Source organism: Melanotaenia boesemani, chromosome 17 (genome assembly GCF_017639745.1).
Source record: "Melanotaenia boesemani isolate fMelBoe1 chromosome 17, fMelBoe1.pri, whole genome shotgun sequence".
Classification (NCBI taxonomy): Eukaryota; Metazoa; Chordata; class Actinopteri; order Atheriniformes; family Melanotaeniidae; genus Melanotaenia; species Melanotaenia boesemani.
In genome coordinates, this window is record NC_055698.1 from 15,162,301 (window position 1) to 15,183,699 (window position 21,399).

The 21,399-nt window shown below is 38.8% G+C and overlaps 1 protein-coding gene across 6 annotated transcripts in view; it reads left to right on the forward strand.

Moving 5' to 3' along the window:
- Positions 1-12,058, forward strand: part of elmo1 (engulfment and cell motility 1 (ced-12 homolog, C. elegans)) — an 89,647-nt gene extending 77,589 nt beyond the window's left edge. For all 6 annotated transcript variants that reach the window (XM_042012482.1, XM_042012484.1, XM_042012486.1 and 3 more), the window contains 6 exons: positions 1,162-1,325; positions 3,646-3,758; positions 8,470-8,577; positions 8,878-8,960; positions 10,947-11,024; positions 11,743-12,058. In XM_042012482.1, coding sequence (XP_041868416.1) covers positions 1,162-1,325; positions 3,646-3,758; positions 8,470-8,577; positions 8,878-8,960; positions 10,947-11,024; positions 11,743-11,943 — 747 coding nt within the window. In that variant the 3' untranslated portion in view covers positions 11,944-12,058. The remainder of the gene's footprint in view (positions 1-1,161; positions 1,326-3,645; positions 3,759-8,469; positions 8,578-8,877; positions 8,961-10,946; positions 11,025-11,742) is intronic.
- The last annotated feature ends 9,341 nt before the right edge of the window (positions 12,059-21,399 follow it).

Here is a 21,399-nt window from a genome sequence, read left to right on the forward strand (position 1 = left end):
GCAGTAAGCGGAAAAGCTCTGCTGGGCAAGAGAAATGCCAAGATTATTTTTACAGCCAGATATTACATTTACTTTCTCAGCAGGATTTACAGACTTTCAGCTGCCCTCTTTTTTTAAGAGGAAACCATTGTTAAAGGTAATTTTCTGCACATTAATTGTAATTACTCTCAGCCAAGTCCATTTTGTTTCCTGGCTGAGTGCCTTCACAAAAAAAAAAAATATATATATATATATATATCTTTGGGTTTACAGAATGTTAATCACTTGTCAAAGTACAAAGCTAAGTGGAAGCAGCTGTCATTGAATATTTCAGCTTAGGACTTGTTCTCTGGAGGCTTGAGTATATGTGCAAAAGAATAAAACGGTTTTAGGAAAAAGTCAGCTTTAATAATTATGTTAAAACCAGTCTAGTCCAATAATAAAGTAGTTCAAACAGGGATTTACTTCTACTGCCCAGGCTAATGATTCTAACAGCCTCATTTTACTTGTTGGCTTTTCATTGGCTTTTGTTTCATTCAGTGTCCAAAGTGCACAAAGTATTATTTGCAAAAACTGTAGATGATACCTCTCCCAGTTAGTTCTCATTCTTGCCACTGCGCTATGCTCATAGTAAATGTCCACTTGTCTGTCTGTTTTAATACAAGAGTAGTGTATGTCTCTTGACAGTTATAAAGTACTTTAAGCTAATTGATGTAGACATGCATGATGTGTCATATGTGTTGTGTTTGAATGCAGTCCTTTTTGCATTGTTACTTCTGGGTAACACAAGGGCCCGTGAGTGGGCTGGATAACTTGGAACAGCTCATGTCATGCTTCTGCAGATACAGCAAAGTTAATGGTATTAGCCAAATGGGTATTATTGGCAAGTGATACCAGGACTTAACCAGCCACCGCTGAATTCTTATGCTTAGCTCTTTTTCTCTTTAAGGTTCAGTGCACCAGACTGGATTACAGGCTCCAGTTCAGGGGGGAAAAAATGTATCGATGATCTTTTTGGGAAAGTTTATATGTGCTGCTGAACACACACACACATATTATTATTATTATTTACTATTATTTAGAAAAATTGCTAAATTTGTACCCACACACACGCACAGACATGGCCTCTGTCTTCATCTGCTTCCATGACGATGTCATCTGCCTTTCTGCTCTGTTACACAGGTAATGCAGGTGGTGAGGGAGCAGATCATGCGTGCACTCACTGTCAAGCCTAATTCTTTGGACCAGTTCAAGAGTCGTCTGCAGAACCTGAGCTACACAGAGATCCTGAAGATTCGCCAGTCTGAGAGGATGAATCAGGAAGATTTCCAGTCCCGCCCCATCTTGTGAGTGATGTACTATTGTCAGTGTGTGAAATTTAAATATTGTAATTGCATGCTTTTGTCAAAGGGTCATAATGTTGATCTAAAATATTTTCTTGAATCTAGATATCAAGATGGCCACCAGATGTCAAACTTAATATAAGCAACATCTGCTAACAGTTTATTTGGAGAAAAAAATTGCTTTGCAAAGAGACTAGAAAAGATCTGCTTAATGATGTTATTGTTCACTCCAGTGGTCTGTTTGATAACATCCCTTATTAGGTATATTGACTCATATGAGTACATACTGTAATCTGTATCTACAAAAAGAGTTTTGGTGCTTAATATGCTGGTAATTGTTTCCTTTTCCTTTATTCATTTGTCATCTAAGTACCTACAACTGGCCTAAAGCAGACTGCACCTGCTTTCCTCTCATGATTAATTTATGCATTAAATTCAAATTGTCTGCGAATGGCATTACCAGTGAATACTCCATTAACAACCCTCCAGCTCATTATGTACAGATAGCTAGTTGATCATGAATGCACGTCCTCTAATAGAGAACATTGTTTTGTCCTTGCTGTTATTAATGGAGTAGGTTGCACTGTTGAGAAATTGCTGCACTCAGAGTGTCTGTCCCTTTGAACAGTAATCAATGATGTACTAAGAGCCTATTGAATCAATATTGGGAAGGTAGAGACCAAACTTTGGCAGACAGTTAATCCCAGTGGAAAAAATACAATTTAAGCTGAGGATGGAGGAAAATGTACTTTTAAATACTGACCCAATTAAAGGTTTTTTTTTTAACTGTATTTATCCAATTGAAATATCCAAAGAGAGCTTACAAACTTGTTTTACTATGTTTAGCATTGGGTGTGTATGTATGTAACAAATAGCAATTCAGCTAAATTCTCTTACCCTATATCAGGTTGAAAGGCAATTGATTTTTTTCACTTTCTAAATGTTAAAGTGCTGAACATCACAGACTTGTGAGTCTCTTTTCAACAGTGTGAGACAGAGGTTAAAAATTTCCACTAATCAATACAGTAGTCGTGAGTTGTTCACATTTTGAGCTGAGCGTGTCAGAGCACAGATATAGAAGAAGTCCTGTATTACTTACAACAATGCACTCCCATTTTCTATCAGTTATTAGAGAGAGAAGCTTGAGACACTAAAGATCAAGAGAAACTTTCAGGGCGTTGAATCAGAAGTGGTTTCTCTTGAATATAGTCTTAGTTTAAGGTTTAATTCTTAATTCTTAATTTAGACTCGCATAAAGCAAGCAACTCAGAACCACTAAGAGTGTGCTTACAAGAAATTTCAACTTTATTTTAATGCCTTTCCCTACTTTCATTATTCATTTCATTAAGTTTATCACCTGTACTTGGCACCTGTATTGTAAGAACTGTACTTGACATCTTTCACCATTAACATCTATGCAAGAACTCTTCTGCTACAGTACAACACTTGAAGTGCCTGTGATTTTCTGCTTTTGCTTTAAACATCCAGTTAAAATTGAAACTGTAGGTGCTTCCTAAGAAGACAAAGTGTCACTGTCCTCTAAAACTCTCAAACAACAGCATACTAATGCAAGTGTAGCCTCATCAAAGTGGTACATAAAGTGGTAAAGGAGCGCTGTCTTCGTCCGTCCTCTCCACAATAAGCCGTGCCTTTCCCTCTAGCTGTTCCTTTGAAGATGTCAGCATGAATGTCTGACCACAGATTGATGTAATGACTCGAATCACCAGTGAGGCAAATGCAAAGGCAGAGAGGACAAGCAAGGGGAAAGAGAGCCTATCAGAGAAAGGAGGTCAAAAATGCGATCAAGACAAGACTAAATACAAGAAAATAAACACCTAAAATTCTCTTTAACTAAGCTTGGAGAATATGGAAGTGTAAATTTAAAAGAGAATTAAAGCAGCAGGATTGATGAGGGAGAACAACATGGCTCGATAATATACGTAATTCATGCTAACTGGTGCTCTGTGCATGTACATCACACATACACAACGATGCATGAATAAATAAAAGGCATTCAAGCAGAAGCAGTGTACATGTTCACTGATGTTGCTATGGGACGCTGTTTAACTCATTTATAAGTATATGCACATCTATGGAAGTACATTTTTGCATGTAGTGTCTATATCCCTCTGACAGTCATAGTCCAGGGGGTTTGGTACTTTGATGACTGCTGAGCTGCTACACAATGATTTCACTTCTATTCCCTCTGGTCTCCTAAAATAACACCTTGTGCTTCACTGTCACCAGCTTGCCGCTCTGGGTGGGTGTGGTTTATAAAATGTAAGTAATCTTCCCAATTCATTCATGTTTTTTTTTTTTGCAGGGAGCTGAGGGAAAAGATCCAGCCAGAGATCATGGAGCTGATCAAACAGCAAAGGCTCAACAGGTTGTGTGAGGGAACCTGCTTCAGGAAAATCAGCAGTCGCAGGAGGCAAGGTGAGAGGAGTCATTTTCACAAACGTACTCGAACATTTCTACAAACTTGCAAATCAGTCTTTGTATCACCTTCCTCTATAGATTTCAGCCATAGGATTTAAAAATCATTATCCCTTTTGCTTCACACACACAAGGTGTCTTGTGTTTTTCCATTTTCACCCTCTGTTTATTCTTTACCACCATAAGTCTTCCAGCTATTTCTCTTTTCTTTTTGAAAAATCCCACATGACATATTATATCAGCAGGAATCTCTGAATCTCTGGACTGTTGTGAATCTGCTGTTATGATCACTAACAAACTTTTCTGGCTTCCTAAACCTTTGAAGCAGAGACATGCAGTGACACACAGGCTTACTTTAAGCATAAAAAAAATTGCACGCATAGTCTTCCTTACCTCCTTTCCCCTGCCTACATGTATTACGTAAAGACAGGTGAGGCCAAAACAAATACTTTGAGATGAAAATAGAGGGACCAACAGGCTTCTTTACTCCTTAGCTGCAGTGTGAGGTAAAAATGACAAAACAGTGTATTACCTTCTGACATATGACACAGCCTAGGTGTTGTAAAACATCTCGTTCACACATTTCCTGTCCCGGTTTTTAACTTAATAAAGTTCATATATTGATGCATTTCCTTCTTTGTGACACAGCTGAAAGGAGAGATGGAAGAATAGAAAATGAAAATCCAGCAGGCACCCTAGATTTGAGCGCATTCAAATCATCCTGCATAATATCGTATTTCATACTTGCTGTCAAAAGAAAGAAATCAAGCACGGAGCAGTGGAAGAGGATAAGAGAGGAGCAGCAGTTACACTAGCGAGACTGCATAATATACTGCTCTTCGTTCAGGGAGACTTTAATCTGCAGGAGGCCTGATCCCTTCACCCTTCTGTCCTCCTTCTTTCACCTCCCATCACCCCTCTCAGTCACTTCTGCTTTTGTCTGCATATAAAAATGCATGAAAAAAAATCTTAGAGACAAGCTCAGGCTGCGGGTTGGTGTGCTGCCATTAGATGACTGCTACTAGACGCCCTGCATCTTCTGCTTTTTCCAATAAGTTAAATTAAAACTGAGTAACAGAGCATGATTTTTCCTCCCCTCATCAGTGTATTCTGGCATTTTAGAGCTTAATCACAGTTTGTGTTTGCAGCTGTCATCCAGGCATTGTCAGAGAGGAGTTGTAGAATCAGGGAGGCTGGAATAAAAAAAATAGAAGCTGAAAAAATGTTCAGGTGGAAACCAGCAGCCTGATTAAGCATCCGATCGTCTTCACTGCTTGCGGTAGGCTAATTTATGCTTGTCAGGCTCTTGTGCAGCACCATGCTGGAATTCGGCTCATATTACCATATTATGGTTATTACTTCAGAGATCTTAGAAAGCTATTTCAGAACTGAAGATGCACGCACTCACCCAGTCACTTGAATATCATACAGAAACAAAAGCGCATTAGCCAGACATGCACTTAGTAGAGAAAGCAATCCATGTGCCTGTCTGGATTTAATGTAGCTCACTTGCCAGCAGGGTTGCTTTGGCTTTAATCTGCTGCAGCAACACACACTATCTAGAGCTGGGACTCTTTCTTTCTTTTTTTCCCCTCTTTTTTTGTGGAGGGGGGCACTCTGTCTCAAGTCTTTCCTCAAGTTCCAATAAGTTTTTATTAGAGGCATGAAATAATGGCTGATTTAAGTCCTAAACTTTGAATTTTCATTTCAAGGAAAGCCACTATGCTCTCTTCACCCAATGTTGTTGCATTGTAACAACAGAGAAGTAGCCTTTTAAATTTTAACAATTTGATATTTAGATTTAATTTCATGCAGCTTGATTGGCCTACTTCAGAAGACCCTAGCTGTGACTGACTTTGCCTCTGAGCACATCTTTTTTTTATGTAGTTTTCTTCGCATCCTTTTTTAAATTCGTGGATCTGCACCATCCGCATTATGCTCCCCCTCTTACTCATAACTGTATTCCCTCTACATGTATGTGACTACCCTCCTCCTCCTCTCTGAGACTTTCATCTCACACTGATCCTCGTCAAGTATGTGCATGCATTAAAATGTGAAGAGCACTTTGTCCTGCAGACCTTAAACAAGCTGAATAAGAATAAATTGAGCCCTATAGCAGGTTTAACTTACACTTAAAGTTCAGTTAATGAGACGTTAAATCTAAATGAGTGGTGCAGTTTAGTTATTTTCACATTGCTTAGACAAACTTTCCTGATGTTTACTTGTTCCATTAAACTCTCTGCTCAAATGTTTCTTTTTTACATGAATACGTTTTATTCTTTTACCACTGTCCCACAGCATATTGCAAGACTACTTAAAAGAACTCCATCCTGCTGGGACATCACACCAACTTAAAATATTAATTCAGCCAACTCCATTGCTGATTAATTTTCTCTCCATGTTATATGCCGCCCATTTCAAGAGCGCTTCTCTCTAAAAGCTTATCCTTTTCAAAGTTGTAAGGAGAAAGAACTACATGTACAGTGTAGGTCACCGCAGATGGCAGCTATATTGTCTCAGTGAGGTGTACCTTGAGTAAATATAGCAAATTTATCTCAATTCTATTGAAACTATATTAGTTATTTAAAGTGAAACAGGAATGATTTCCAAGCTAGAAACACAGCATCCAGAGAAGCATTCCTTCTGCATACAAACGCACATGAGGATACAAATCAGACATCTTATCGGTTAAACTGAACAATTGATGGGATTCTCTCGCATCACAGTTACCAAACAGATCTGTTGCTCTGCTCCCTGTGGGCTGATACCACTCTGCACTTGCCTCACATCACCAACTGTTTTCAAGAGTTAGGATTTGGACTGTGCACATGCCAGGCAGACCCCCCCCAGTCTGTGTCTTCTCACTGCCGGCTGAGCTTAGTGCTCAACATGGCAGAAAAGATAGTGAAGAACATCAGGCTGAGTGCAGAAGCTGGCAGTGGATGGAACAGTAACTAGCCCTTTACAGATGTACATCAATGTGTAAGTCCTGAGCCACCCCTCATTACCTTATGTTGAAAACACATGCAGTGATTTACTGAAATATGCAAAGATGAAATGAAAAATACTGTATCAACCCCAAAGAGAAATTGCAATAAATGGAATGAAAAAAGATAAAATCATCATTTATCAAAAGTTAAATAGAAATACATTATACTTACAATGCAAACATATTTGTACAAATCCAATGAGCTTGAGAGTCATATGACCAGCTGTATTTTTCCAACCCGTTCTGAACCCTCTTACACTAGATCTCTTGTAATTTCTTTAATTAGTCTTCAGGAATAGTTCTCCAGGCTTTTTTAAAGTCATTTTAAAGCTGTAGCTATTGGCTGCTTTTGTTCTGTTCTCTGATCCTGCACTGCTTCAATAAGATTCTGAGGAGGATTCATCACCTAGACCTGCTACCACTGATTGTCACTCCACTTCTTGTCTCTTTGGCATACCTGAGCCTTTTTACCTTCCTTAAGAATGGCATTATGGCAGCCAGTTTTCCATGGAGACTATTTCTGGTGAGGCTTCAGTGAACAGTAGACAAAGAAACTGAAAGACCAGATGCACAGGAAATTTTTTTTTTTCTTTTTTTTTTTTCTCTCCGATTTCTTAAGAACATCACTTTCAGATTCCGTTAATCTGCTATAGGTGTGTTTTAGGCCTACAATTTCTTATTTTATCCTCCATTTGCCCTGATTATAATCTTCAATGACACATTGCACACCATGCTGAGAAATTCCGGGTTTTCACCTAATACCTCTTTGGGAATCATCTTGTTGCAACAGGCTGCTGATAGCAATTTAATGTTAAAAATGCCATTTAAGGTTGTTCTGTGTTCAGTTGTTGTTATTGTAAGACACAACACAGATTTTTCCCTTTTTATTTAGCTTGAATGTGTCATAGGTCCATGTTAAATGCTAGGCAACATACAACAAACATTCCTCTGATCAGGTACAAGGACTGGACTGACAGCATCATTCAGCACGTAATTTTAGGATTCTCAGTATACATATCAAGTTTTCCCTTTTTGTCTTCTGATATTTTAATCATTTTTTAAACAACATCCACATAACAACTGCCAACAGTTTTTTAAAAGGTTATCTGACTAAAACTGTATTTAAAGCTGCCTCCATCTTGGCGAGTAGAGCACATCTATATAGAGGTCCTCAATCTCTGTATTGCAGTGTGCATATTTAAGAGCCATGCTCTCACAACAATTTGGTTGTTTAATTGCTTGTAACATAAACAGCTTTACTTATTTAATAGAAAACTGTTGTAAAAACTAAATTGTTGTGCTTTTCTATATTAAATTTTCATCCTTTTTTCCTGCTGGCAAAGAAAGTATTAGCATCCTGTACCTCTGTTAAGCATGCTCAAATTTAGTTTCTTAAGGTTACCATGAGACTGTCTTGTCTTGGCTGTGGTGTTATTTGCTGGTGAATGGCTGTCAAAATGATGAAGACCAACAATCTGTTTTGCCGCCCATCATGATTCCTCCCTCATGGAGAGCATCATGGCCCATCTGTGTTTTCCTCGGGGCTGTTTTTTGGTTGTTATTGTTGTTTTGGTCCCAGATTATTTTTGCCATGTTGATTCTTTTTTTTCTGCTGATGAGTCATGTAAATCCATATTTTGTGCCAACCACTGATTATTTCCTAAGTCTTCTAAATCTTTTACTTCTTGGTGTCTGTGTTTTTTTTCTTGTCATTTCGTCTAGATAAGTTTTGGTATTGCCGTCTGTCCCCGAATCATAAAGTCCTGCACTATGGAGATCTGGAAGAGAGCCCACAGGGCGAGGTGCCACATGACTCTTTACAGGACAAATGTGAGTGTCAAGTGAACCTGTTAATGACCTTTAAAATAAATAAAAACATAATGTATATTTTCATTGCATTCCCTGTGACAACAGCCCATTGACAAAATATGCATAGACAGCTGTCACTTATAGTGAGATTTCTGATTTTTTTTTTTCAGTTTTACTGGTGAAGGCAGCACAGAACTGGGTAGAATTTTAAGCTTTAATTATTTGGATTAATCAGATGCCCACCTGGGATGACAAAGTTTTCACAAGGTTGTTGTCATCGTTGTTGTTTCTGTTATAAACTCACATCTGTCCTCTCTGCAGTGCCTGTGGCTGATATCAAAGCTGTTATCACTGGCAAAGACTGTCCTCACATGAAGGAAAAGGGAGCCCTGAAGCAAAACAAGGTGCGTGTATGTGTGCACATGCTCATGCATGTTTGCATGTGCAAGCGCGTGGGTGGGTGGGTGTGTATCCCAGGCAAGAGAACGTGTCTTTGTGTGTATGAGAGTTGCGTAACATTATGCCAGTTACATAAATTCTGCTTTGGGAAATAACACAATAACTTCCAACTCAGCGGCTCTGTACAGAGACATATGTATTCATCTGTGGTTTTGTGTTGAAATAAATGAATGAATAGTCCTTCAGTTGTTGACAAAAATCACACAGGAGTCACCAGAACCATGCTGACATCTTTTCTTTGCTGTTTCAAAGAGACTAACATATGGGCATGCACTCTGTGGTGCTTTAACCAGGAGCCAAGAGCCATCTTGTCTGCATCTGTGTACACTTTATGCTGTAGTTTACATGCTGTAGTCCACACACCTCTGGCCCCCACCCATGGGACTCTGATATATTGGATCCTGGATAAATAGCCTTGAAGACAAAGGAGTGTACTTCCTTCCTTCTTTGTCTCCTTTATTACCTAGTCAATAAGCGCAGGTGTAAGAGAATGACCTGAGGGGGGCTTGTGGGATGTCTAGCAGGCCTGTCCCAGCCTTCTGAATGAGAACATGCACACATTTCATTACTCACTGTTACAAAGCCCACCAAAGTCACCTCTGCAGGGTTCAGAGCAGAGCTGGCATGCTGGAGATTTGTGAGACGTTGGTGGGAGGATGAAGACGAGAGCAGCATTTCCAGGCTGTCATTCTTACAAAGTACACATAGCAAGGCTCAGTCACTTCAAATCCATGTTTGGGATTGTGATCTCATAAGCATGATAACATATTTCCCTCATTTCACAAGTCTTTGTGAGAAAACAGGAGCACCTGTATCTCATCTTACATTAGATGCAGTCAGACATTTTAGACAGAATTCAACAGATGAGTGAAGGCTGTATTCAAAGTGTGGTGGATGACAGTTCATACATTTTGCAGGGGGCCTGATTTTGTATGAAAAATTCTCTGCATCTAAAAAATCAGGTGCAGATCTTTTTTTTTTCTTAAGGGGAAAACAGCTGTTGTGGGGGAAAAGGAAATTAAATGAAACGGTACTTCATTTAAATTTCAGTCATAGCAGACACAGCAGCACACAAGGGGAGCTTCATTTAATTATTTTACAAGAAGAAACAGACAGAAGCTAATGAACACACTATCTGTTTTATTACACTAGACACAAGCAGAATTGCATTTAAGATCATAAACTTGAAAACTTGCAATGCAATTTGGGAATTGCTTTCATTATTTCACTTTTTTCTGCTTCTGTGGAGACTAGCTGTGTCATCAATCTTCAATACATTTTTTTTTAATCATGCTAGCTTGACCGTGACTGAAATATCTCAGCATATACAAATTCTCAAGAGATCATGTGAAGGCATTCCGAGTATCTTCATCATAAGTGGCAATATCTAGCGATTACCATGCCATTAGCATGTAGTTTGCAGCAGCTGAAGCATTTCACCTGTTAGACCTTCACTGCATCTTTTCATCTCTGAGCGTTTTGATCTGAGACAAATTTTCTCACTTAACTGTATCTTTGCAGCTCCAGCCTGACCATTTAATGTCCTATTCAGTCCTCACACTCAATTCAGTTTATGTACTACAGTCGGAAAGAGAATTTTGAGGGATTACACCTGAAATCATATCATGTCACATAATTTCACAGCCCCTTCCAGTAACCCCTCTCAAGACATTTTACATCACCTTATATTTTGCTGGCACCAGATGGTTAAAGTGTCACTGATTCCTCAGATGATGATGAGGTGTGAGGGAAAAAAAGATTGCACGTCTATGGAGGAACTGTGGCATACATCTCATCTGTTATTTTTTTCCCCTCTTTGCACCCCTTCTTTTCTCTTACTTTTTACCTTCCCACTCTGTCACTATGCATCTCCTGCTTTGCACCATTTTCTTTTTACCACTCCTCTGCTTTTCACCCTGTCTTCTCTACAGGAGGTGTTAGAGTTGGCCTTCTCTGTCCTCTACGAGTCGGACGAATACCTAAATTTTATTGCTCCTGACAAGCATGAGGTAAGTCAGCAGAAGCCCCCCCTGCGGTTGTTTAAAGTGCCAGACAGAATGAACATGTGTAACTGGACGGTGATAGGTTTCTCTGAGTAAAGTCTATATTGCGTATATGCATTATACTGGCATACACACTACATGATCCTGTCTCAGCTTTTTCCAATCCATTCAGTTGATATTGCTTTATGTATATGCTCATACACCCATACATGTTAGGCTTAATTATAAGGATTGAGAACATTCATATTACATGACTATTTTGTGATAACTTGGAAACAGCTCTAAGTAACAAAGTTAACAGTGATAGCCCATGGAGGATTGGAAAATAAAATAACAGTCTTCATTCTTTTTATAGATATCTGTATATAAATCAAGTATCTAATTCTTGAAGGATAATTCACATAACTTATGCTGTGGTTTTATTTAAAAGAAAAAAAAAACACAAACAAACAAAAACTTCTTTGAAGAACTCACATAAACACAGAAGTTTGTATTTTAGGACAAGAGAGTAGAAGGTGTTCTTGGTCACAGTGTACACAAAGCTTCCTTCCTTTGTGGTTAGCTTTTTTTATGCCTGAATGACTGGAAGCTAGGTTTTCAGTTTACAGCGGCTTCCTTTGTCTTTGGAAACGTGTCATGCTCTCATTTACTTTGTGCAATTTTTTGGCTATGTGTTTGTTTTTGGATTTGTTTAAAATGTAAATCTTTCTCCGTCTCTCTGCAGTACTGTGTGTGGACAGATGGTCTCAATGCCCTTCTGGGAAAGGAGATGACCAGCGATTACACCAAATCTGACATGGACACCCTGCTCTCCATGGAGATGAAGCTTCGCCTCTTGGATCTAGAGAACATCCAGATTCCTGAGGCTCCGCCCCCGATTCCCAAAGAGCCTAGCAACTATGACTTTGTTTACGACTGTAACTAAAAAAGTATGACCCCTCTCAAACCCCGCACTTTCTGTAGTCACTGGACCAATCACCCTTTTCTTATAAACTGGAACAAGAATGAGTTAAACCATATGATGTTAAAAAAAAATAAATTAAAAAAAAAAAAGATTAACTGTGGCTGATCGACGACCTTATTGAACTGTTTTCCTCTTGCTTCTTGTTAGACCTTAATAAGAGTGAAAATGGTGCATATTGATCATTGCACTTGAGGGACTTGAAGCCAGTGCACAGTCGTCAGGTTGTCATGGAGGAGAGAGTATATGTTTGGTCATACTACGACGTTGTCTTCACTCCTTGTGTCAAATGTTTCAGAACATTCACTTCTTCTCCTTCTCCTTTTGCTTCAAGTTTGTTGTAGACACCTGCTAAGAAAGGTCATTTTATATACCTTCCTTGTTGTCCTTTTATGTTTATTTTGTTGTTTTTCCTCAGGGCTTTTGTGGGGAGGGTTAACAAATGCAGGGATCAGGATGGTGGTTGTGTAGAGCAGAAGAGGTGGGGTTTTTGTCACCTTCTCAGAAGATATTTATTCCCTGTCACATTCCCCTTAACTTACTTTGTGGCAGCTAAATGTTTTGCAAAAGGCTGGATTACATTTAAGGACCAATTCTTCTTAAAAAATAGTCTCTTCTTTCCTCTTAGTCTTACTAATCATAAACTGAAGACTGTTCAAAAATGTTGATCCTCAAAGTCCAGCCACTGTACTACAGTGAAAAGCCTCTCTTTGGAATATTGGTGTTGTTATCCCACCGCTGCTTATTGCTTATTGTACGCACCCACACTGTGGCTTTGGAATGAAACAACTGTAAAAGCACCATCATTGTGAAACACACTCGTCTCTCCCTCATTTGAGTGTCTCCCATTGTAAAGACTGCTGTACACAACATTCCTTAGCAATATTTGAGCTTATGTTTTGTCATTTATAAGATGATCATCATTTAGTCATTTTAAAATTGCGAACAGCCAGGTAGATGGTATTTGGTAAAGGGAAGTTGATTTTTTTTTTATGTGTGAATACCAGACTATATGGCCACAAAATTGAGTTTGTGTTTTGTTTTTATTTAAAAACAGATCATGGTTGTCATTTCTAGTCTGATTTATATATTTTCCCCTTCCTATTTAATGCCTTCTTATGTTTTTCTTTAGGATTTTTTAAAGCCCCCAAAAACTGCTGTTTACATTAAAGACTGGGAAAAAAAGAAATGTAACAACTGTAGAGAGTTTCTTCTTCATTTATAAACCACACACATTTAAAAGACCACACAGGAGTTTGACAGTATTGCTTAAAAAACTTATTTTTGTTTAGAAGCCATAAAAACAATTTTTTTTAATCATTTGTTTCGATCACAGTTCAATAGCAATAATAGATCGACACTTTGAAAAAAGGAAAGTACTTCATATAGTTTACAGTGGACACATGCTATTACACAGCATTCACTATCTTCCTCCTCACCCACCCCCTATTTCCTCTGGGTGGGTGACTGTTCGTCTCATGCTCGGGTCCTCTGCCAGAGTCCTGGGAGCTTGAGGGTCCTTCAGAGTGTCTTAGCTGTTTCTAGGGTTGTGCTCTTCTGGACTGAGATGTTTGATTTTTCTCCAGGTATCTGTTGGAGCCACTTCTCCAGTGTGGGGAACACAGCCCCCAGTGCTCTGATGACCACCGGTACTACTGTTGTCATCTTCCAGGCTTTCTCCAGCTCTTCTTTGAATCCTTGGCATTTCTCCAGTTTCTCACGTTGGCCATCGTTGGGGATGGCTACATCGATCACAACGGCTTTCCTCTGCTGCTTATCCATGATCACTGTGTCTGGTTGGTTGGCCACCCACAGGATCTTAGTCCTCTCATTCTCCACCACCTTGGGTGGTGTTTCCCATTGTGATCTAGGGGTCTCCAGTCCATATTCTGCACAGATATTTCTGTACACTATGCCAGCTACTTAGTCATGGCGTTCCATTTATTATTTTCCTGCAAGTATCTTACATCCTGCTGTGAGGAGCTGGATTGTTTCTTTGCACAGCCTGCACCTGTGGTCCTGCTTGGTGTGGTAGATCTGGGCCTCGATTGTCCTGGTGCTCCAGGCTTGCTTTTGTTCTATCCTTCAGTCTGTAAATGTGGTGAAAAAGAAGTTGGGGGAACTATCATTGGAGGAAAAACCCCTGCATGGGATGTACCACTGACAGATAACCGAAGTGGCAAATTATGAGGATAAAGTGATGCAACCATCATGCCTAGTGCCTAGTGTACAAGCCTACAGTCTATAATCTGGGGTTGCTGCAGTTGGTCAGGTCTAGATTCAGCAACATTATGTGGCCAAAGAATGAGGTCAGCTGATACCTGAATATTGAATGAGCAATAGATTTTTTTCTTCCCTGATGGCACGGGCATATTCCAAGATAACATTGTCAGGATTCATCAGGCTCAAACTGTGAAAGAGTGGTTCAGGACTCATGAGACATAATTTTCACACATGGATTGGCCACCACAGAATCCAGACCTAAACCCCATTGAGAATCTTTGGGATGTGCTGGAGAAGGCGTAGTGCAGTGGTTGGACTCTCCCATCATCAATACAAGATCTTGGGGAAAAATTAATGCAGCGCTGGATGGAAATAAATCTTGTAACACTGCAGAAGCACATCTAAACAAAAGCACAGCGAATGTTGCCACAATCAAAGCTAAAGACAGTCCAATAAAATATTGAAGTGTATGATTTTTTTTTTTTTTGGACCACTATATATAAATATATATAAATTATTTTAACACCCCCTTAAGCCACAGTGCATCTTTGTTATGTGATGTTTCTTCCTCCCTTAAGCCTTTCCAATGCTGTTCAGTCCCCATTTACTGCAGAATTTTAAGGCACCCTAGTCAAGTTCTCTGTAACTGAGAAGATGAGTAATATTTAACCTGATTTGTGAAAGACAAGAGGACATTTTTTTAATATTTCAGACAACGTCAGCCTTTATATTCTATTCTGTTTCAAAGCAAACAAGCACAGAAGATAAAAGACACTAATAATGTTTGGATACCTTTCATGCTCACTGCTTTGCAGTCTACTCTAAACAGTTTGTAGATGCTGTTTGTAGCATTCCTGAGACTGAGGGAGACATTTTTCACTCACTCTCTTTATTGGGGCGTTCTTGAGTTTGCTTACATGGGCTGCACTTTGTGGTCTTTCCTCAGATTTTCAGTGAATTTCTATGTTTTCTATCAGATTTTATATATAAACCCTTGTTAAGGTGATCTGTTGTGGAATTTAAAGGATGATCAGGTGTTTTTATTACCCCTACCTGTGGTTTAATGGCAGCTGGGATGACACATGCACACAATTTGTTTTTTTGGACTGATTTTCCTTTGAAAATATCTTTGAGTTCAAAAGTTCTGTTTTAACATCATCAGTGGATAGGATTGTTTGCAACATGGATCACTCTTGTTTAGGTGTTCTTTTGAAAGTTTAAAGTTACATTTTGTGGGGAAGTTGCATTGAATTAAATTTAAAATAATAAGCTTCATCAGCCTCTATAGTCATACAGTTATCTGATAGAATGAAGAGAGAGAAAGGGGAAAATAAAAAGTTAATCAAACGGAACCAAGCTTGAGTCAGCTTGAGTTGTATTACATAGAGGCAAGCTTCTCATCTTTCCTACCATCTTCACCTCCCAAAGGATGCCTGTTCACCACCTCCTGTCCTGCTTACCTGGTCGATGCCTTTTTTATTAACCTCGCAGAAAAAAATTGTAGCATTTAATGTTGTTTCACTTCCAGAACTGTTATTTCTCTTTTAAAAAATCTCTGTATTTTTAAAGGTAAAATGACTCTTCCAGCTAAAGTTATATTTCTGAAATTCTGAAGTGGGCAGAAAATCAAATTTGCACATTCAACACTAATCAGTTACAGTCAGAGCAAAAAAATCTTTGCATTTTAGTATGCAATCAGGATATTTACTTCTTTACACGCAAGTCGTAGCGGTCTCATACTCTGTGCCACCATTTCCTGTCTGACGGCTCTATATACCATCCAGCCCTGGAACTGCCACTGAGCTCCATCTTGAGGGAAATATTGTTCTCACTAATAAATGCTGAAGCTTCGATATTTATTAGAAATGGAAGTCTGTGTCCAACAGCATCTGTCTGGTGCTCTCTTGGGCAACAAAGTAAACTCACTCCTTTTTTCTACCCTCTAGTCTTTCATCCAGTCATTCTGTATCTCACTCACACACAGCCAGCAGCTGCTTCAACAGTCACACTTAAATAGCTTTATTCCTGCGAGGGAAAGTTGTGTTGTGGTTTGTGCTGAGGACAGCCCATCTGTGGAGAGGGATTACTCACTCAAGGTGATGACCCTGATGAAAGTGTCTTAGCCACTACTGGCAAAACTGATGTTGGGTTTACCTCTGTGTTGCATCACCCCCATTTTTAACAGGACTCAGTAAGAGTTTGGAAACTGGGGGAAACAAGCTGCCGTAGTTTTAGCGTTAAATAGGATTTCAGCAGCTCAACGGTTCAGTTGCCTTTGTTTTATCATCTATTTCATAATATGACTGTTTTTGTTGAGTCTGAACAGCAAGGACGCAATTTTACTGCAGAGTCCTTGTACTTCATTAATATGGTGGACTGAATGGAAGCATATCTTTAGTCAAATCCAATATATATATATATATATCATTCAGCATTCACACACAGGTGTGCATCATCCATTATTTTTTTAAAAGGATATAATATTTGGATTATTCAAAACATACTGAGTTTTTTTGTCTGGTTTTAAGGCTGTTATCTGATGATTTGAATATCAGCTATTCCCCTTTCTCATCAATTGTGCAATCATTTACAATGATTTAAAAAATATATAAATTAATTATTTAATTATCTTATTTCACGACATTAATGTTGAGCCCCTTCACTCCGTACTTTTTCATAGCATTTGTGGTATCAATGACCACTTCGACTTGAAGCTGCAAGCCTGGCACACCCATCTTTTTCTCCCTTTTTTTTTATTTTTAATTTTTTATAGATAACGTTTTCCCCCATTCCTCTTGGCAAGACAACCAGGTTGAATAAGAGAGAGCACTGCAGCATGTCTCTGAAAGTCTTTTTAGTTTGGCTCCAGATCTTGACAGGGTTGCAAAGTTTCACTACATTTTGGGTAGTTTTCTTCATGTTGTTATTTTATTTGAATGCTGCATTCACCCAAACCCAATCTCTTGCTTTGGAAAAGGTTTTCACCCAAAATCATGGTGCATTTCTTTGCATCAGTCTTTCCCTCTACCCTTACTGGTTTCCCAGTCACTTTAACAGGAAAAAATGGAAAACAATGTTTGACTAACTGGATGGTACTAATGATAAGTTGTGGTGAAATTCCCCATATGTATTTGGTCACATCAAAGCATTTTACTTCTTGTGAAGTCATTTGGTTGTCTTAGTGAATCTGATACTTGAGGTGAGGAATAGCTTGTGACTAATTTTATACCACTTCTAAAGGTATTTTTAATCTCCACAAGAATGTCTGGATCTTTTTCGTTGCAACAGAATAATGCTGAAAAAAATCCCCTAGTTCTTTGCCTTAATACAATGCTGTCTCAGAAGTTTCATAGCCAGGCTTTTCTACTTATATACAGTGAATCTTATGAAGGAGAAGTAAACTCCAGTCAAGCCATAGAAGCATCTTTACGACCTGTATTTAGAAACATTTTCTTAACAGCAAATATCTGTAACTTGTTGGGATATTGGCCCATATTTCTGCACTTGACCCCATATTTGTGGGAAAACTTTAATAACTTATACTCTTTCACTTCAGATATGATAACCAGTTAGTTACACAGCATGTGTCAGTATATGTGTCTGGATTAGTTAACATGCATAATTAGTTCTGTTGAGGAGACAAATTGGCAAAACTCCACTGCAAGTCAAAATGAGCTCCTCCTTTTGTCTTGTGTGTATGAGAGTATTTTTGTGTTCCGGTGCACTTTCAATAGTAAGCAGGGGAGAAAAGGACTTGGCTGACCTCATTACAAGTTCTCGAAGATGTCATGTAGTGTGTGACAGCAGCCTAAGGGCTGCAGCCAGCAGGGTGCAGCTCTTCCTCTCGTCCAGTGAGAAACACTAATCAGATAAGATTAACGCTGGAGCTGATTACATGGGCATGCATGCAGACTTGTCTGGTTTTTGCACCCGCTGGCATTCATTTGGTAATGTTTAAGGGTCAGTTCAGACAAACACATTAACAAAGTTGTTCCAATTAAAACTTTTGACAAAGAGGTCTGGAGTTCATCCACAGCAACTTCTCTGGAGATGCATAACTCAGTTGTGTTTTTCTAATCAGATTTCCTATTACTCTAAGCCTGAGCACCCTATAAAATCTCATTAACCTCCACTTTACAGCAGCATTGAATGTGTCCGCTGCAGAAATCTCTGAATCTTACAAATTGTTTTGTGTGTGTGAGTGTGTGTGTGTGTGAGAGAGAGAGAGTGAGTGAGTGAGAGAGAGAGAGAGAGATGGCTGAGCTAAAACTTTAACCTTTGTCCTAGTTTGCATTGATCTTCTATTTCCAGTGACTTGAGATCAGGAAGCTTCTTCACTGAAGTGTCGCACAGTTTTGTCTCCCGAGGTTGTTATTGACAACATGTCATCTCATCAGAGTTAATCACAAATCTGATGGCACCAAAACAGCTAAGAAATGGCAAAGAAAAATATGTGAGAACAAAGCTCAACGTTTCCTGTGCATCACTTCTATCAACTTATTTTCTCAGCTCGGTCTTTCTGAGTGTTGCCTTGCTGAAGATATTTGTCTAATGTGGATTTATCAAAGGCTGAAAGGAGAAAGAAGTTCTGTTACTCTGCTGCTGATGATGACTGGAGAGGCAGATCCAGATCCTTTGTGCATTATTCAGCTGACCACAGTCTACAGTTTCTACTACATATAAAAACAGAGTAAACATTGCAGATTGGTAAAGTTATTGATGGTTTATCTGCAAATCCTATCAAAGAAATGTATAATATTAGGTAGAGGAAAGTGGTTTAGACAGTAGGGCTTCTACCAAGGGTTATAAAATCTACCTGGAGTGGTACATGAACACGTGTAAAAAGATTAAGCTGTATGAGTGGCAGCTTCATGGACGTGGTTATATGAAGATAACCAAATCATTCATTACTCTGGGGATCATGAAATACTGTGCAAAACCTCATGGTTACCATGCATTAGTATTTTAGTTTTGAGCTAGATATTGGCCGGCTGAAATGTAGTCACTATGTTCATTGTCACACTTCTAGCACATCAGATGAACACTGACAGTAAACACATGGATGCCTTGTAAATGTTCACTCTGAACAGGCAAATGAGCATTATATTTCTCCTCCAGCTGCAGCACCTGGGGCTGTAGCCAAGGATTATCAGGACGAAATTATTGAATTAACCCAGACAAAGTGGGAAACTGGGATTTAGATAAATGGCCAGAACTTTGAAATTGATTTCCATGCCAGCTCAGAAGTTAATGTCTTAGCTATTTCTAGATGTATAATGAGTCTGGAAGTGTTGTTTTCTGGCGATGTAATTATTGTGGTGATTAGCTGAAGGACATTTAACAGACTGCTGACAACATTAGGAAGCATCTTACAGGAACAAGGACTGAAGTAAGTCTGGGCTACAATAGATTTATCAATATTTATTTAATCTGTATCACTGGAAAACTGTTGGAGAGCAGAATAAACCAAGTTTATTTGTGTCACCTAAGGCCGTGTGTAATACTGTTATTGTGTTGGGTCAGGCTAGAGAAACAAAATTTTCTCTCATAAACTCACCAAATGAACTCCCCAAAAGATTTAGTTGTGGAGAGTTCATAAAGTGTTTATGATGTTAGACAAGGTTTATCATGCTTTCAAATTAAGATGAGGAAAATGACCAAACCGAAGTTGTCTTTCATGAAGTGAAATAGCTTGAATAGCTAATAAACCCTGTTTTTGTAAGATGCCCTACATTTTCCTTGTAGTTGTATTTCTTTGTGTAAGGAAATGTACCTGTCAAGAAGAAACAAAACCTAACAGCTAAAATGGTCCCAGCCTCGTCTGTTATCTCTGGCTCTCTTTTTTAAATTTATTATATACATGTATAGCATGTAAAACCCTACCACAGCCTCTTCTTTTATATCACTAGACCAACTATATCAAAACCTTTTGCTCTATTTTTAAGAAAAGCAAACTGAGCTGTTGAGCACATCATTAAAAAAATGTCTGTTTTGTTCAGGAGCTAATGTTAGCGAAGGCTGATGCTTCTTGGTGTTGTTTGATACATCTGTAGTTTGATGTTTATGGGAATTCTTGAATCATTTTGAATCTTGAATTGCTTTGAAGAAAGTAGCTCTGATAAAGCAAATGAGTGGGACTTCCACAGTTTTGAGGGCTGACAGGTTTGCTCAAGTTTTAATTATCACCATTACCTGCATCTGACTTTGATAAAGAAGGTCTTTGAAGAAAATGAAAGATGTACAATGATGTAGCAAAGACCACAATGTCGGTTATGTCCTGGTGCCTGACTTTCATGGTGGATGCTGACCAGCATTGGGTGGCCTTCCAGGTGGTCTAGGTGTATCCTTGTCTCTGTTTTTCTCCTCCTCACTCTCTTTCTCTCTTCTCATCACTCTCTCCTTTCTTTTTCCCCACCCCGCCTTGTCAGGTTCAGCAACAGATAAATTTAAAAACAGAGAATAATACTTAATTATCAAGAATGGGGCTTTCATTTTCAAAAAGCTCCTTTTGGTAAAGCAAATTTGTTTGGCACACCACAGCAGCCAGACCATCATTTTGCTTGTTTTGATGCTGCACAGGACAAGTAAAAGAAAAAAAAAAAATACAAAAACTGCACCAAATAAAATGAACATCAGCTATTTCTTTTCTCCAGAGACGGGGTGTGGTCCTGGAGAATGGTGGTTATATTTTATCCAAATCACATTTTAATAATTTTTATGTTTAATAAGAAGAATTTCTAACTGAAGTCTTTATCCAAAGTCTCAGTCTTTCTTTTTTCTCTCTCTCTCTCTCTTTTGTGTATTTTAAAGTTGTTTTTGTTTGGGTTTTTTTTTTGCATTGATTAAAGATTTTTTTTCCTCGTTAGGTGTGTTAGCGACACCGATGAAGAAGGAAGAGACTCCAACTGGGACTTTTTTTTTTTCTTGCTGGGTTGTGTGGGATTGAAACAATACCAACACAAGCCAAAACCAGCCACTTGTGTCTATATTTACCACTGCAGAGCCTGCCAGCACCTGTATGTGTAGGACGACAGCAAGCATATTGCTTCAGTAGCAAAATATTGTCAAGACAGCTCGCCAAGGAAAAGGTTGAAGACTATTGTCTAAGGTAAAACTCTAAGCTGTTTAAGATTCCCTCAGAGCTTCCAGTCAAGTGTTAAACATCCAGAGTGTGCCGAAAGATTGAGTTCTAAAGGT